Genomic DNA, 18,106 nt, shown 5'->3' with positions numbered 1-18,106 from the left:
ATTACTTTATAAAGTTGATTAAATGGTATCCTACTCTCGATATCTCTGAGGAATCTCCCATCATCCCTATTTGGGATTTCTTTCCTAGTCTTCGACCTCATCTGTCTTCTCATGTATCTTGCACAGGCTTGGTTCATTATTTGATTATCCCCTTCAAACTGTTAATGCAACTTCGACCGAATTACATTCTTCGGTTGCTTCTTAGTGAAATTGGATATCACTAAATGATATCCTGGTAATATATGGATTGGGCCTGAAAAGTTTTGGTGCATTCAAAGTGTTGTGATGGAAGATTTTTTCTCTTCTTTTTGTGATCATTGCAAATCTTTAGAGCATTTAAAAAAGGAGAGCTTTCTCCTTAATCCTCAATTAGAAAAAGAAGTGATGATTATCCCCAAATTGGTGACTCTTGTTGATAAGAAATATCCTAAGTTTTCTTTGAATATTCCTAGATCTGAGAATGTTGTTATTTAAGAAATCAATCATTTAGTTCCTCTTGTTTTTGTTGATGCTGCCATTGAGGATATGGTGGATACTTTTATTAATATGACTGCTAATATTAATTTTCCTCCTATTGGTACTTTTGATAATCCTCAAACTACTCATATGTGTAACAATACTTTGAATCATTGGGTCGATGATAACATGTTAAATGTGGTTTCTAGAGTGGATGTTAATTTGTCTGAATAGGAGACTCTTGGTATTTATTTTCATGTTGATGTTCCTGATAGTATGGATGTTTCTAATAGAGTGCTTATAATCAACATACCTTGTCATATTTTTGATGAAGCATTATAAACTTGGGTTTAGTGAAACACCAATTGGTTTTGCATTCGAATGAGAATCATGTTGATCATTCTAACTGGTTAACTCCCTCAATTCATTGGCTATCGGAGATTTTGGGGAAGGTATATAATGATGGTTTTGGTAATAATTCTCACGAGGATTATGATTTGAATATGGTGCAAGTCGGTAATGATGCTTTTTCAAATGTTGAGGGCAAGAAAAATAAAAAAAAATGTGGTGTGAGATTTCAAGTATTCTGATGATAGACCAACTAGATCTAAAGTTTTTTTCTAATCTGACTCCTAGTGGTTAGTTCTGCTAGAGGTGGGTTCTTCTAGTGTTGGGGTTTTTTTCTTTCTTGTTGTTGTTTGCCCTTTTTTTTTTCTTAGTTGGTTTGGTCCGAGTTGCCTGGTTTCTTTCGTTTGGGCCCTCTGGTGGTGTGCCTGACTGGGTTTTTTATTGCTGATTGTTATTTTGGGGTTGGTATATTGGTGTTGCCCTTTTGGTTCTTGGGTTGTTCTGATCTGGTGATGAGGCAGGCTGCTTTGCCGCTCGAATTTGTGGGGTTGGGTACTGGCTGTGTGGTCTTCTGATTTTGTTATTTACCGTGATGGTTTGGTTGTTTCACCTTTCGTGCTTTGCTAATTTGAGTTTTTTTCTAGTGTCTTTTTCTGCAGTTTCGAATCTTGGTTCTGCCCTTTAGTTTTGGTTGAACTAGTTGTTGTTTTCTACTACTGGCAGTCGTGCATCCTTCTGCAGTTGTGGGTTTATGCTTCTTTTATAGTTCTCTTGCGTATCCTATCCCTTTGGTTGTTTTCTTTCTCCTACTTGTTTTTTTTTAATCCAGGCTCGAACACATACCTCTATTCTAGTGCTTCATTATTGGGCTTTATTGGGTTCTCCCTTCTGCCGGTCATTTTCTTTTTTATATGTAACTAGTAAAGGATCTTAGACTCATTGTGCCTTTTTTTCTTTTTGAATGTAGCACTATGAGTATTTTTTGAGTTTTTGATTCATTTTAAGGACTTCGTATTTTTTTTTTTCATATTAATGCGTACAACACCCTCTATGGGGTTTAACTAAAAAAATATTGGTTTTCTATCTCAGCTAGTTTCCCCTCATCAAAGGAGCACAAATAAATATATAACAAATGATCTCTTCAAAACAACACCTAACTCTTAGGACTTTTTTAACTTACACCCATGAGAATCGTTTTGTACAACTTTTGTTTATTATGTTAAATCAACACCTTCCCCAAACATTAGGAAGCGCATCACTTGCAATCACTGATAACAAATACTACATAATAATTTCAGTTGAGCCATGCCCCATAATTTTTCCTTTTTTTCGAATTTTCTCATAAAAACATTTGTATTTTTCGCAACTCTTTTCTTATATCCATATGTGTTGTATTTTCATACAAAATTAAGATGTAATTAAACAATTTATCACTATATTTAAGAATCTTGACTTATTTATTATTATTTCCTGACTATAAAAATAAAAATGTACGCGTTCTGTTAAGTATTCAGCGTTAATTAGGTAGTAAGCCTGAGGGGGGCCAAACCCCAACGAAGCTATTTTTCACGAAAGGATCGGCATACATGCAAGACCTTCAAGCTCTGCGGGAGTACTCTAAAACTCCATAGAACGCATCAATTTGATCAAAATTTTATTAATATGGCATCAAAATAATACAGAATCATATAGCTTCAGCAAGTAACATTCACAAAAAAAATAAAAAATAAAAAATCAGGTCAAGAATCATTGCAAGAATATAATAATAATCAAATGATAATGCCGGCTGAAAATTAAAGACAACAAAGCCAACTTTTAAATAGATATATATGGCATCGATCAGTTAGTTGATCCTCCTGCAATTGGCCCGTATCTCTCCCTGACTTCCAGTAAGCACATCAATTTGCCCCATTTTGATTATAGCTGCCACAAACTTTCTCTGAAATAGCCACCAATTGCGTGCATTTTGTTGCACCAACGCAGCAGTAGAAGAGTTCGACAAAAGGGTCTGGTCAGACGTAAAGAGCCCACGATGGGCTAATATGCCACTGTAGTAGCTGGTGTCCATCAGAATCGGTGTGCGTGGATCCATGGACACGGTCGAGTTGGCACTAATGTTGCTGTTCGGGCATTGTAGTTTTAGTTGTGAAGCATATATGGGATCAAGACTGGGGTCCTGACTCACTGTAGAGCTGAAGTTGTACAACCGCTTGCTAAAGGACGAACAATGCGAGCGTCCAATAGTATGTGCTCCTATGTTATGACAAAAATAATTAGAATTAGTCATTGAAGTTCATGAGTAAATTATGTTTTGATCCGGCTAATCTTGTTATAAAGCAAGGTTTGAGTGATCATGTTATAAGAATAATTAAATATAATAATTATGCGAGACGTCGCAATAATTATTTAAGTATGTATATTTAAATATATAAATCATTAAGTGATCCATATATATATTAAAATTATTAAAATTTAATTATTTATGTTTAAATCCTATTGGTCAAGAAGAGATAATTTGATAACTCGTTTATGGACCGTTTGATCAAATAACTCGTATAAGGAGTTAGTTTGCTCCATAGATGATTAACTCATGAAAAAAGAAAGTGAAAGGAAAAAGGAAGAGAAATCGTAATTTGAAATTGGCATGCTCCCATTTAAAATCATTTTGTTTAAGATCTTGTGGATTTAAAACTTAGGTAAATTCAAAATTTTCGTTTCAATTTCTTTTACATATTTTATGATGCGAGTTTTTGCAAGAGTTAGAGAACTCATAATGCATGTTGCGAGTGCTTGTAAAAGTTAGAGAACTTAATCTTAAAGAAAGTTCTTGTATGAATGTGAGATTGAATCTTACATGTAATTAAGTTCTCGCAAGATATTTAAGAACTCATGAAGCCATATTACCTGAGAGGGTGATCATCTCTCCTTGGCTAAGTCCTTTATTGGCAAACATTTGTGTTAGTTGGCTTAGGTTGGAGGTAGGAGGCGGAAGGCTTATAGTCTCATTAGCATGAGAGATTAGTCCGTCCTTACGACCTGCTGGGACTTTGTATGGGAACCCTCCACTCTACAACAACATATTCATATTTAATATTCATAACATGCAATTATAACGTTAAAATTATTTGACTTGAAATATGATATAAAATTGAAGATATGAATGAATAGATAATTAGTAAATGTTATTTCTCACAAATTGAACACTATCTCTAGCAGCGAAGGCGAGGATGTCAGCACAAGAAACAACTCCACTACAGAGGGATTCAAGGCGAGCCTTTGCATTGTCAATCACTTCAAAACCTCGCAAGCTTGGATTGTTCGGTGGAGCATCTTTCTCCGCCACATTATTAGATGTCGAATCAATTAAAACTGAGCCATCGCAACCCTGACCAGCACTCACAAGTAAATTAGTAAACTTTAAAGAGAGTAATATTTATGTAGAACTACGTGAAAAGAAAAATAGTAATACGCCAAATATTTTCTATATAATTAGTTGAGAATTTTCTTGTCCATTCACAATGAAGACCTAATAAATCAAGCTATCTAAATTATAGTATATTAAGCGATGCTTACCTTGACAAAACAATCATGAAAATGCAATCTAACAAGACCAGCTGCAAGGCCGTAATTGGAGAAGACAGCCTTGGCAACCTCCTCTTTCACTATTCTTTCTGCCTGAGGGCATGTCCTCCAATAATACCCTACTTGGAGCGTCCCATTCCCTCCTACTGGTACTGCTTGGAAGCCATGAACGTTAACGCACAATAGCACACCAAAGAGAAGCAGCAGAACTCCCCTCAAAGCCATCTTCAATTCCTCCCAATTCAAGCTGCTTGGTCGGAACTGAAGAGCAATGTCTTTGAGGTTTGTACTGCTGAGACTTCCTTTATGGCCTCTTATATATATAGCTTTCACGTTTATGATATTTAGTATAGGACAACTCTTCATAGACTTTCGAAAAAAAACTTACATTAAACTTAGGGTGCTGGCCTTCACGTCTGTGAACGTGCGAGCTGTGATGAGCAGCTATTCAAAGCCGAGCAGCTATTGAAAACTTTTTGGCGAAGAAGCCAGCAGGAAGAAAAAGAAAGCAGATTTAGGAAATTCCCCTTTCATTCTGTAATAATTCCATAAGGAAAAATATCCCAAAAAGCTGCCTCCTACCAACATTCAGTTTTGACATATAATCATCACTTTAGCTAAAAGAAAAACAATTATGCACAACTTGACGCCTAAAAGTCAAAACAATTTTTGAAAGTTTTTTGTTTGTTTTACTTTTAGATCCAAATTTACGTTGAGATTCATATCGGATTAATCTATGTTTGGAGCAATTGACCGACTATGAGGCCTGGAATTTCATCAAACTGCAATAATTGTGAGTTTTCTCAATCATGAGAGAGCTTGTGTCACTAAAAATTTTTTAGATGGTCTTATGAGTCATGTATATATTGATATGTCATCAAAAAATTATCTTGATAGGGCACGAATCTCGAAGCAAAATTAAGTGGGAAACTTCTGAAATTAAAATTGGGACCATTTGAACTCCGATTTCAACAAACTTATAGTCAAACTGAATGTCTTGGAAATACGAATCCAACGACACCAAATTTGACTCAATCCGAGCTCAAATGAGTCCAAATCAAGGACCCAAAGCGCTGTTAGAAGGTTCGAACCACAATTTGGATTACCAAACGGTTTCCAAACATTGTGTTCTTATAGTCAAATCGAGCGGCTCGACGAGTCGAATCCAACAAGCCCAAGATCACTGAATTCCAACATTACTAAGACATTCAAATGTCCATAAAAAAGTTCATAATCAAGGGATTCAACATCGGCCATCCATCAAACCACTCTCCATTTACCCTTGATCTCTCACCTATTTATGGACCTTGTCACTTCAGAAATCTATAAATATACCTATCATTTCTCTTGAAAGGGGACCGAATCAAGAGAAGGAAGAGAAAAAAGAAGCTCCTCCTTGACCACCGCCTCGATTCTGTCGGACCACCACCTAAGGCCCTGAGCTCCGCCGGACTACCACTCAATTGGTAGGAGGATGTGGCTAATATATATATATATCGTACCACTAAGTTGAAGGCAGAATTCCAGGATCTATTGGGTGATTATTAATATTAATCTCCAAACGTTAACTTTCTTTCCTCTTTAAATAATGTTCCATTTGATATATCCTATGAAAAAATTGGTGTTCTCATATTAATAATTAGTTATATACATCAAATAGAGTTAGTCTTTGAGAATGGTCAAAGAAATCTTTACATAATTTAGAAATTCTTATATAATTTAGAGCACAATCTTACAAACTTTACATCGCAGCAATTGTATACCTGAATCAGAACTCAATGTATTGAATTGGAATTCAATTGGTTTAGTTAAAACCAGTCAGTAATGAACATATACAAATAATTTGGATAGTTCCACTTAAGTTGTGCAATCAATCATTTAAAAACAGGTGAAATGGTATGATTGATCAACAAAGTAAATTAAATGAAGGAAAAAAATTACGAGATTAGAACCAAGCCACTAACCATGTATTATGTATGTTATAATTCTTGCAAATCCAAGTTTCAATTTTGTTCCATTTAATTATCAATGAGATCTCCATGTCCTAAGAAGCACCTTCTCACTTCAGATGAACGTGCATTGCATTAATTATGAAGGGAAACAAACAAGTAAAATTAATAATTATGAAAACCATAACCATGATCTCGTAATAGAAAAACCTAATTTCACAAATATTCTTTATTTATAAAAGCAGAAATGCAAAAAATAAATAAATAAAATAATAATAATAATAATAAAAGTAGAACTGCAGTAAGAAAAACCACAAGACGGCAAGCACAAAATAGAAAACATAAGCTCTAAGATCAAAAATTTGGAGCAACAATCAAAATTTCTAAAATCATAAGTACCTGAAATATGGAAAGGATCGATAGATTTCTTGGCGGTTAGACTACCAGGTGACGCAGAGGCATCTGCAACAACCAACTTGACGAGTAGACGAAGGTGGAAGGCCCAGCCGCCGAAGGCAGGCTCTCACTCGCCACAGAAGAGAAATGGGCACAGGTCAGGCGGCTATGCGGGATAATTTGCGAGAGAGAGAGAGAGAGAGAGAGAGAGAGAGAGGGTCGGCTATGGCAAAATAATTAATTTAGGAGAGGAGGGGGCAAATTTACAAAATAGCCCTCACGCGGAAACGGTTCCGCCTCTGATTGGATGATATTTTTAAAATAGTTAATTTATCAAAACTCTAAACCCTAAACAAAACATTTTAATTTCACATATTATGGGAATACAACATTTTTTATATATCAAAACCCGCCACGTTCTCTGGGTGCTCTACTTGGGTTTCGTCCTGATCGGAGCTCCGTTCTCTGCTACCCTTTTCGTGGCCGCTGATGGTTCTTCTCCTCTCGGGGAAGGTTTCTCCCTTTCTGATTTCTTATTAATCTTTTTTTTGCATTTTTTTCCGGCTAGTTTCTCCCTATCATTTTTGTCGAAGGCGGGAAAGCTCTTGGTTGATCCTGGTTTTTGGCCAGCAAATCTTCTTTGAAGTCTTTCCATGATGCTTTATCTAATGGTTCTTCCCCCTCTCTTTTCTCGGATCTCAAAATAGTTTCCTTCCGTGGTTTGCCCTCATTGTGAATTTTGAAAGCTAAAATTTCAACGTTAGCAGCTCCTTTTGAGTTTGCTTTGGTAGGAAAATTCCCTTCACGCAGACCGTCACTTGAGGGTATTCAAAAAAAAATTTAACCTCAAGCTCAATGGCGAGTTTTCTGTTACTGTTCTTAATCCCATGCATGTGTTAATCAAACTTGTTAATGAACTTGCTAGACTACTGCCGTGTGTTTGCTCACCACTCTTATTTTGTCAATAATTGTTACATGAAGAAAGATCTTTAAATGGACGACAAACTTTTATGTGGATATTGAATTACCCAATTTTCCTATATGGATTTCTTTCCTTAACCTACGACCCCATCTCTTCTCCCCACGAATTTTGCATGGTTTCGATTCTATGTTAGGTCAGCCTCTTAAGATTGATCAAGCTACGTCGTCTAGCTCTAGGCCTTCAGTGGCTCGTGTACTAGTTGAGCTAAATGTTATGAAATCCTATCCTGATAGGGTGTGTGTTTGTCCGAAAACTTTGGGGTATATACAACCGGTTGTGATAGAGGATTTTTCCTGTTATTGCTCACATTGCAAGTATTTGGTGCACTACAAATCTGAATGCAAAATCCTGCATCCCCATTTAGCTTTAGCTCATTCTATTTTCAATAAGATTGTTGAACATGTTTTAAATAATGTTAATCTTGTGGATGGCCATGTTGATGGCATTTAGTCTTTGGCTTGTGGAGTGGTACCTGAACCTGTTTTGAATAATGTTGATATTGTGGATGCCCTTATTTTTTACTACATTCAGCCTTTGGATTTTTTGGTGGTGCTTGTGGATGCGGCTCATGCTCCAGCAATTGTGGATTCTTTGCAGAGCCCTGCATTGGGTGCCCATACCCACACTCACCCACGTACCCACCCATACCCAATGGGCATGGGTGGGTATGGGTACGCCCATGACCTCGTGGGTGGGTATGGGTGAGTACTCAACATCAGTGGACAAACTAATTTACATTACTAATTACCATATGCATACAGTATATTACATTAATCCTTACTACACAGTGCGCAACACTGAACCGCATCATGACTACGATAAATTTTGATATGTGGCTTGAAAGTTTGCAGTCAGAAAAAATGGCAAAAAACTCAAGGCAATTAATCCGTGGCAGACTACATTCAAGAAGCGTGAAAATTGGGTGGGTGTGGGTGGGTATGACATCCCGAAAGTCACCATAGGTGGGCATGGGTGGGCAAAGCCTGCTAGCGCAGAGCGTGGGTACCCAATGGGTACCCAACCAGGACCCCGTGTAGGGCTCTGATTCTTTGGTTCCTCCTTTGAAGGTCTCGGTGAAGGATCATGTTCCTGCCATTTGCTCTTAGATTTGTGTTGATGCTATTGTGTTGGAGGGAGCTTGTGCACCTGTTGCTCTTATTGTTGGTGATGATTTCTCTAGTGACGGTGGTTCTGGTGATTTTTTGGTGGATAATGTTGTCAATGTGGAGTTAATATGGTTATGGATAATATATACATTAATTTGGGTGGGTCTACTGATGCCTCTCCTGTAATTATTTCGGGTACATCTATGGGGGCTCTTATGTCTGCTTAATTTGTTGATGTGCCGGTGACTCTTATTTCCAATGTTGTTTTGCAAGCTCAATTGTGCAAGTTTAGAGACTGTCCTGTGGACCATTCAGATTGGTTGAGTGTTTCCCCTGTTAATTCGGACGAGGTTCGAGCTGTCTTTGTTGATTCGTCTGGGAGTCTTCGTGAAGCTTATAAGTTGCAAGTGGATCCTCTTATGGGAAATGATTTTTCATTGGTTGGGGGAAATCGTCATCACAGGAAATCCAAATAAGGTTCATTTTGTTTGGATGGATGATGTGGCTAATCGGTTCCACGTTACTTTGGATTTGGATTTGCAATTCATTTTTGTTGGCTTAGTTGGTGGGGCTGAGATTTTTAGCCCGGGCAATAATGAGGCGAACCTGCTTTTCATCTGATCGTATGGCTTGTTGGCAACCAATGCTGGTAGGTTCTTGCTGCTCTTCATGTGTGATTTGGTTTTTTTTTTTTTTTTTTTTTTTTGGCTTGTTGCTTGCCCTTTGGAGGGTCCGGGTCAACCGTTTGGATGAATGGAGTGTTTCGTCAATACCTAAGCCCTAATTCGGTCATCCCCTTTTATTTTGATTGTTTGTTCCATTGTAGTTTCTTCCTTCCTTTTGCTGATGTTCACGTAATCATCTTTGGATGGTTGTATCTTTATCTTTTTTGGGTCAAAACCAAGTTGATGTAGGAACATCTTTAGTTATATAGTCCTTAGGATTACTTTATCTTAGTTTGTTACCACTAGTTTCTAGAATACTTCTTTTACCCTATAAATATACAAGCTATTGTAAGAGAGGATCATTGAATGAAATATATTAGTCTTTGAAGCCTTTGAGCTCTTCTTCCTCTTCTTCCCTGAATTGGGAAAACCCAAATCCTTCTTGCAGGTATCATCTTCCGACGATCCACTACATCAGTTGGTATCAGAGCTTGGAGCTTGTGAAGATCGATGGACTACCGAAGAAGGTCGGCTGTCGACGACGTTCGAAGCCGTAGAACAAGGGCGGTCGACGAAGATCGACGCCGAATAAGATGGGCGGTCAATGAAGATCGCCACCGAAGGAGATGGGCGATCGATGATGATCGACGTCGAAGAAGACGAGAGATCAATGACTATCCGCCTCTCGAGCTTCTGCTTCAATGGCGTGATCCGCCGCCGGAATACCCTTCCCTCTTTTACTCCGCTTCCCGCAAAGGAATCCGCAATCAACCGATTGTGGTTGATGACTACCCTCCGCTCGAACTCCCTCTCCGATGGCGTCCCCCGCCGCTAGAGTATCTGCCACTCGAACTTCCGCTGAGATGGCGCGATCCGCCTCCACAGATTACTTCTGCATCCGACTCCGTTCATTTCCAACGCAGACCTACCCGCGTAAGACCAGTCGCCCTCGAAGGTCCAGCGACCGAGTCTGGCCCGCTGCCTGTAGCATGGACTTCCGCGTGCAACACCTGCACGCCTTACCTGCACGAGTCCGATGCCTCTGCTCAGCTCACTGGACCGATTCCATCTCCTCTCAATCCCTCTGCTACCCATCCTCCATTACCGCCGGCTCAGACGAAGCCCCATCCCACAACCGCCGCTCCTTCGCCGCCGGCAGCAGCCGACCAGACCCCCGCCAACCATCTTCCTGCAACCCCAACCGCCGACCAGCTTCCCGTACCCCCAGCCGCCGACCAGGCTCCCGCACCCCCAGCGCCAGTCTCTGGAGACTCCGCTCCTTGGCAGCGCTTCTCTGGCGACCTTGCTCCAGGTAGCGATTCTGACAGAGGTGGTGAATCCCACAGACTCAACTCTCGCGATTTTGCTCCACCGACCCTGCTTTCACTTTCCGATCCGACAGCATCCACTCCAGTCTCGCACAAATTAGGCTCTACCTTCATTTCCGCGCACGACCAGCCTCGCTTCACTCCCGTGTGCGACCAGATCCTGCTGCCCGAACTGCCAACTGCTTCCTTCCGCTCCAGCAAGCGACCTTCGATCCCTGCTTTCACAGGCGACCTGAACCTGCAGTCCAGCACCCGAGCATGCTCTATCTACACGCACTCACTTCATTCTACACGCTATCCGTCCCCAACCAGTCCGATCAGATCAGCCAGCACAAAGCCCTGTGAACAACTAGCATCGGACGATGCAAACATGGAAGCCGGATTTGCTCCTCAAACCCCGGCCTAGCCCGTCAATCTGATTCTCAGAGACCACGCCCCAGCCTCTTCTCAAAACAAGACCTCCAATGTTCAAGATTTAGTAGGAATTGTTCCTTCATGGGAAGCAGTTCTCGGCAAGCATGAACCTGTAATAAGGCTCCTGATAGACAATGGCGCAGACCTCTCCCATGGCGACATGGCTCAGTATGCATGCACAGCAGCAGAACATAATAGCATAGAACTGCTCAAAGACATAGTCAATTATGGTGGTGACATCCCAATGGTCAAGGTAAGCGCTCTTAACGGTGAGAATGTGGATGAACTATTAGAAACTGTCATGTTAGTTGCTGAGATGCAAGAGTTGAAGGCAAATACTCATAGAAAAGCAAAAGATACTTGCACTGCAGGTGTGAACATGCCCTGTCTTTGGTTTTTTTTTTTTTTTTTTTTTTGGCTTGTTGCTTGCCCTTTGGAGGGTCCGGGTCAACCGTTTGGATGAATGCAGTGTTTCGTCAATACCTAAGCCCTAATTCGGTCATCCCCTTTTATTTTGATTGTTTGTTCCATTGTAGTTTCTTCCTTCCTTTTGCTGATGTTCACGTAATCATCTTTGGATGGTTGTATCTTTATCTTTTTTGGGTCAAAACCAAGTTGATGTAGGAACATCTTTAGTTATATAGTCCTTAGGATTACTTTATCTTAGTTTGTTACCACTAGTTTCTAGAATACTCCTTTTACCCTATAAATATACAAGCTATTGTAAGAGAGGATCATTGAATGAAATATATTAGTCTTTGAAGCCTTTGAGCTCTTCTTCCCTGGATTGGGAAAACCCAAATCCTTCTTGCAGGTATCATCTTCCGACGATCCACTACATCACAAGTGAACTACCGTCGTTGCTTCCGATCAAAATGTTGTAACTTCTGATCCGATCGGAAGGGTACTTCTTCCAAGGAGCGAGTCGAACAGCAATTAAGGAGCTTCACTGCGAGCGAACTCCCGCCATTGCTTCCGATCAAAATGTTGTAACTTCTACTACGATCGGAAGGGAACGTCGTCAAAGGAGCGAAGTCAAACAGCAATGTCACAACGAGCGTGTTACTTACGATCAAAAGGTTGTAACTTCCAATCTGGTCGGAAGGTAACGTCGTCGTCCAAGGAGCGAAGTCGAACAACAATGAAGGAGAGGGAAGCCGGCCAGCGAACGAACTCCCGTCGTTGCTTCCTATCAAAAGGTTGTAAGTTGTAACTTCCTATCCGATCGAAAGAAAACGTCATCCAAGGAGTGAAGTCGAACCGCAATGAATGAGCGAGGAGCTGGTCAGCGAACGAACTCCCATTGTTGCTTCTGATCAAAAGGTTGTAACATTTGATTCGGCTGGAAGGGAACGTCTTGTCGTCCTCCAAGGAGCGAAGTCGAATGTCGTCATGGGACGGGTTCGGGTTGACCCGAATAGTGCCGGCTCAGTTCCAGGTTTGACCCAAACCCAACACGCGACCACACCCCTAATACGACAATACTATGATATACTTGGTTGTTGGTTCAAATTTATTGTGTACATCCACAGAAGTGTGAAGGGAGTTATCGATTCGTTCTTGGACTTATAATTTCTTCTATTTAATTAACTTTTATGCTCATAATTGAGATTTATATAAAACAAAAAAAAAATAATTAAAATAAAACGCTTAGCTGCTGAAAACATAATTTACATAAAAATAAAACGCATATTAACACTTACATTATTGAATAATTTTTGTAATTTACCACCTGATTGGCATCGCCCAATCTTTATCGTCAGACTGCATGTTAGATTAGTACTGTTGTAGGTCACATCATCATTGAGCCATTGCCCCCCAACCAATACTACTAGATAGTTGTCACTGATCAGACAGAATCATTCGAACGCTTTTCATCCCCTATCGAGTTTGTTATATTCTTTATCAACCTGACACTAGGTAGACCTATATATCCAGACAAATTCAGCCAACCAAACCTATCTCCTCTAGTGTTAGATATTATTTCTTTGTTTTATTGTAATATCTATTTTCTATAATAACTCCAACCAAAAGAATCCTTGAGGCTACCATATAAATAGAGGGCTATCTTCTCTCTTGTATTCAGTTTTTAGAGATTTGAATGAGTGTAGAAAAAGAATAGCTAGGCTGTTTTGATTTCTTTTGTATTTTGGATATCTCTAGGAGGTAATCGATTTTTCCTCCTCGGTAGTCCCATGTCATAACCACTCATATTATTGAAATCTCATTATCTTCAATTTTGAGGATGAATAAATACATGTAGGTAATGCCTATATAGAAAAATTATTTTAGCTAAGCCAACCCTACGGAATTTCGCCTTCCCCGATTTTTATGTAAAAACTCTCATGTCTTTCATACTCTTTTCATTAATCTGCTTGTGTACATATGAGTTCTTCGCCCAAACTAAAAGATAAAATTATGTCAATCAAATGTTATAATTTTTCTAGCACATACCAATATATATATAAAAAATTGATATATATCTATTTTAATTAATTAAACATATATTATGATGAATATAAAATTTATTTAAATCAAATTTGATTGCTGACTCAAATTTTTATTCTTACAAAATATATTCTTGATGTCTCAAGTGGAGATATGGATGCATGCACGAGGCCAATCAAAAAAACAACTTCGCTTCCATCAGCCTGAACCACTGCCGCCATTGGAGCGCGCAAGGGGGAGCCAACTATAATTATCTTATCTCTTCTTCTTCTGAGCCACAGAACTCTTTACAGCGTTATTCGTGGCCTCCACTAAGCACTATATATCTCTTAGTTTCGACCGGAAAAAAAAAAGATTAGCTCAATTAATTATAAGAATCATATTAATAATCCACGTACAATAAACAGAGATAACAACGTACATCACGTTGAATCCATAGTCGGCGCCACTGGCCACTCATCTATCAAAGCCGTGATCTCCACCGTGTTCTCCACATCTAATTAAGCTTGATCACTAGCTATTTCATACCAATTAAACTTTGATCATCTCTGTTCTTATCACTCTCTTTCTCTCTTTATATATATAAGACTGTTCTTAAGGTTTAGGGCATGCAAGCAATTGATCAGATCGATATATAATAATATATATATATAGTTTTGCTTTGAGTATTTTGGTGTTGAGATAGGGAGAGAGATGGAGAGGAAAGAAGAAATGGTTTTGGCTATGTTTGTATTGTTGAGTTGGGGTAGTAGCTTCATAGAAGCTGGCCTTCAAATGGGGTTCTATTCAAGCAGCTGCCCTCAGGCTGAAATGGTTGTAAGATCTGAGGTTAATATGGCGCTCAGAAATGATGTGGGATTTGCTGCTGGACTTGTGAGGATGCAATTCCATGACTGCTTTGTTAGGGTGAGTAATCTGTCTTTCACTGACGCAAGGAGCAGTTTTCGTCGGTATTTCATTGAAAATAAGGATTTTTCAGTGGATTTTGTTCGCCGGTAACAGCTTATTTTTCTGTAGTAAGAGTAATTAATTCAACTTTAACAAAATTAAATAACATTTGATTGAATTGAAGGGCTGTGATGGGTCTGTTCTGCTTGATTCCACCCCTACGAACAAAGCGGAAAAAGACTCGCCTGTGAATAACCCAAGCTTAAGGGGCTTCGAGGTGATCGATAGAGTAAAGGCTAGACTGGAAGCTGCATGTAAGGGAACTGTTTCCTGTGCTGATATTCTGGCTTTCGCTGCTAGAGATAGCATTGCATTCGTAAGCTTCACATCTGCATATATATTATCATTCAATGTTAATATTAACTATTTTACTATCTTATAGTTATTTTATAATAATTTGTTTTCTACATGGATGTAGACAGGTGGGTTTGGATACCCTGTGCTTGGAGGAAGACGAGATGGAAGGGTTTCTATTTTGTCTGAGACGTTTTCGAACCTGCCAAGTCCAAATTCCAATCTCAGCCAACTCACCCAGAGCTTCGCCAACAAGGGATTTTCTCAGGATGAAATGGTCACGCTCTCAGGTCCATATTTCACCTGTTTTCTTTTTTCTAATTTTTCAATGATTAATATTTCTTTGATTTAATTTAAAATTAATATAATGGAAGAATATTTAATCAGTTCAAAATTTCTAAAATTTATTATAGCTTAATTTGAATCAAATAATGTCCATAAAGTAGCAGTATAAGTGAGTCAAGCTAAAATTCGGCTTATGAGCTAGCTCGAATTTGACTCAATAATGAGCTCACAAGTCAAGCTTATGGAGCCACGAGTTCAAATTTGAGCTCACAAGCTTCAGCATAGTCTGCAACAGTTTGTCTAGCCCAAGCTTCAATTAACACATCAACATTTATATTAGTCTAATTAATTATTTTTTGTTGATAATTAAATGTTATATAATACATGCTTTGTTAGGGTGAAATTTGTCTTTCACTGACGATAGATCTTTCAGCGGAAATGTTATGTCGATATAGATTTTCTCACGCGCGAATTACCGTCAGAGCAATTTTTGCCGAAATAAGAATTTTCTATCAGCGGTTTTTGTCTGCCAGTAACAATATGTTTTTCTGTATTTTCACTCGGGTCATGATTGAGCACAAGCTAGTTTGAGCTCAATATAAATTAAATGAACTTGACTCAATTATGCAATAGCTCTACTCATTTACAAACCCACTCTAAAGTATACATATTCCAAAAAAATTAAGCATTACTCAATCTTATAATCATCGTAGGAGCGCACACAATTGGTCGGGCCCACTGCAATACAATCAGCAACCGACTCTACAACTTCAGCGCCACCAATCAGTTGGACCCGTCTTTGGAACCATCATTGGCAACGCAGTTAAAACAACAGTGCCCACAAGGGAACAACGATAAGAGCGCAGTGGTTCCAATGAACCTACGCAGCTCATACACATTCGACTCGAGCTATTACTCCAACGTATTGGCGATGCGCGGCCTGTTCACATCCGATGAAGCCCTATTAACCGACCCGATGACGGCTAATCGGGTCATGATGAATGCGTTCGATAACTCCATGTGGCAAAATCAGTTCTCTCGTGCCATGTTTAAGCTGAGCCAGCTTGGAGTGATTACTGGGACTGGTGGAGAGATTAGGCTTAATTGCAGAGTTATTAACTGATTAATTAGGATAGTTAGGACAAAGTCATTTGAAAGAGTAAAATGTAAGTGCTATTAACCGTCGTACCATGGACTGAATGGTATTTTATGCATTTGAAATTGTAATAAAAGTGTTAGTGGAATGCTTCATATAAACATAATATAATAAAATTAGGACAAAAGTCAGTGAAAATGTATCACAGGAACCTATACCTTATTTTGTTAGTGGAATGCTTCAACATCATAATATAATAAACAAATTTTATTAGAATATTAATTACTATATTTAGAATCTGATAATTAAACAACGCAAAAACTTAGTGGAACAAGTACTAACTTTATGGGTAATAATCATGACATTTCATTTTTTTGAGAACTTTAGCCAACTTTCCAAAGTCTTACTTTGTAACAATCCCAATGTATAAAAAATATTTTAAAATTGAAAAAATATCAAAATTTGAATTTCTGTTTGAACTAGAGCACTTCGGCTCAGTATTTTATAGTGCTATGATGCTATATTTGAAAGCACGGCGACGCCAATAAATGCCGCTATGACGTTTAAGTCTCTGTTCTACAGTAATTATAGATTCGACATACAGTGATGTGTATGAGCACTTCGGCGCTATGCAACTAACAATATATATACCTAAGCATTTCCCTCAACAACGTGGAGGCTCCAGCTTGTCGATAAAGGAAGAGAGGGAAAGAGAGAAAGAGGAGAGAGGAAAGACAATTTCGAGATGTTTCCATCTATTGATTCTATTCAGAGATTTCTTCTAATTATTGCAACTAGTACAACTCTCATTTTAGTTTTCAATAATTTTGAGTTTGACGAATTTTTCCTCTCCTAAATCACTAAAATACATTTCTCCTAATTATCGAGTTTTTACCTTGCAAATTTTTGTATATAATATATATGAGTATTATAGATATTTTGACTTTAATATTATTGAATTTCATTATGTAAATTATAAGTTGTCATTTTTTGATGTTATAGGATATTATATAGATATTTTCGTCTTATATAAATTTGAGCATTTTGTTAAATTTTATATATGATATTGTCTTGCACAGTGATAATGACATAATTAATATAAAATTAGTGGGGCATCTACATAAGCAAAAAAGGTTGACTGCTAACATTATAATACGGGTTGGTTGTTAAAATATAATACCCTACATAGGAGGGTGGATCGATGAGCTTGTCTTTAAAAATAGTTTATGATGTTATCCCGGTTGTAGTCTGTAACATATAATCGATTACGCCGACAGATAGAGGGCGACGACACTTAAAGATTGTTGAAAGATTTGTGTTCTACTGCTTTCATTATCCTACTGATACAAATACATATTATTATTATTGATTATCAATGCATTTATAGTCTTGTACATATGTTGATTTACGAATTTAAGTATAATGATTTATGATTTTTATTATTGATCATATTGAATCATACAAGTAGTGACTGATCATTGATGATATTGAATTTATTGATTGATATGAGCATACATATTATTTCTTAAATCTTCGATTGAAACATTAGTAAATTTAAGCTACCGCTAGACTTTTTTTATCTCATTATGTGAATTTTACTAATTCAGGTCAGGAAAGGGATCAAGATCGTGAACAATGAGACAGATTGAAATCTTTATGTTTTTTTTTTTCTTAATTTTGTTTTGTATTTTCTTTAATTCTTTTGTAGTCATTAGCTATTGATATATTAGTGATTGTCCTGATCTTCCAACTATTGTATATATAATTTTGACAAAATTAATATAGTAAATATTTTGATGCATATGATTT

General features: G+C 38.1%; 3 protein-coding genes across 3 annotated transcripts; 2 read left to right on the top strand and 1 right to left on the bottom strand.

Annotated features, from left to right (window-relative positions):
* Positions 1-2,647: 2,647 nt before the first annotated feature.
* LOC110102945 (peroxidase 5-like) lies at positions 2,648-4,611 on the bottom strand. Its single transcript, XM_020831467.2, has 4 exons — positions 4,378-4,611; positions 3,998-4,189; positions 3,709-3,871; positions 2,648-3,057 (listed from the first exon to the last, which is right to left on the bottom strand). Exons 1-4 carry the CDS (start codon positions 4,609-4,611, stop codon positions 2,648-2,650), a joined length of 999 nt encoding a protein of 332 aa, XP_020687126.1.
* Positions 4,612-9,994: 5,383 nt separating this feature from the next.
* LOC110102930 (extensin-like) lies at positions 9,995-11,218 on the top strand. The gene has a single exon (XM_020831450.2). It carries the CDS (start codon positions 9,995-9,997, stop codon positions 11,216-11,218), a length of 1,224 nt encoding a protein of 407 aa, XP_020687109.2.
* A 2,828-nt stretch (positions 11,219-14,046) lies between these two features.
* On the top strand, positions 14,047-16,381 carry LOC110102940 (peroxidase 5). Its single transcript, XM_020831463.2, has 4 exons — positions 14,047-14,580; positions 14,747-14,938; positions 15,041-15,206; positions 15,915-16,381. The coding sequence occupies exons 1-4, from the start codon at positions 14,368-14,370 to the stop codon at positions 16,322-16,324; spliced, it is 981 nt and encodes a 326-aa protein (XP_020687122.2). The 5' UTR covers positions 14,047-14,367; the 3' UTR covers positions 16,325-16,381.
* The last annotated feature ends 1,725 nt before the right edge of the window (positions 16,382-18,106 follow it).

Source organism: Dendrobium catenatum, unplaced genomic scaffold (assembly GCF_001605985.2).
Source record: "Dendrobium catenatum unplaced genomic scaffold, ASM160598v2 fragScaff_scaffold_315, whole genome shotgun sequence".
Taxonomy (NCBI): domain Eukaryota; kingdom Viridiplantae; phylum Streptophyta; class Magnoliopsida; order Asparagales; family Orchidaceae; genus Dendrobium; species Dendrobium catenatum.
Note: the sequence above shows the minus strand (reverse complement) of the source record. Positions and strands in the feature narration are given on the sequence as shown.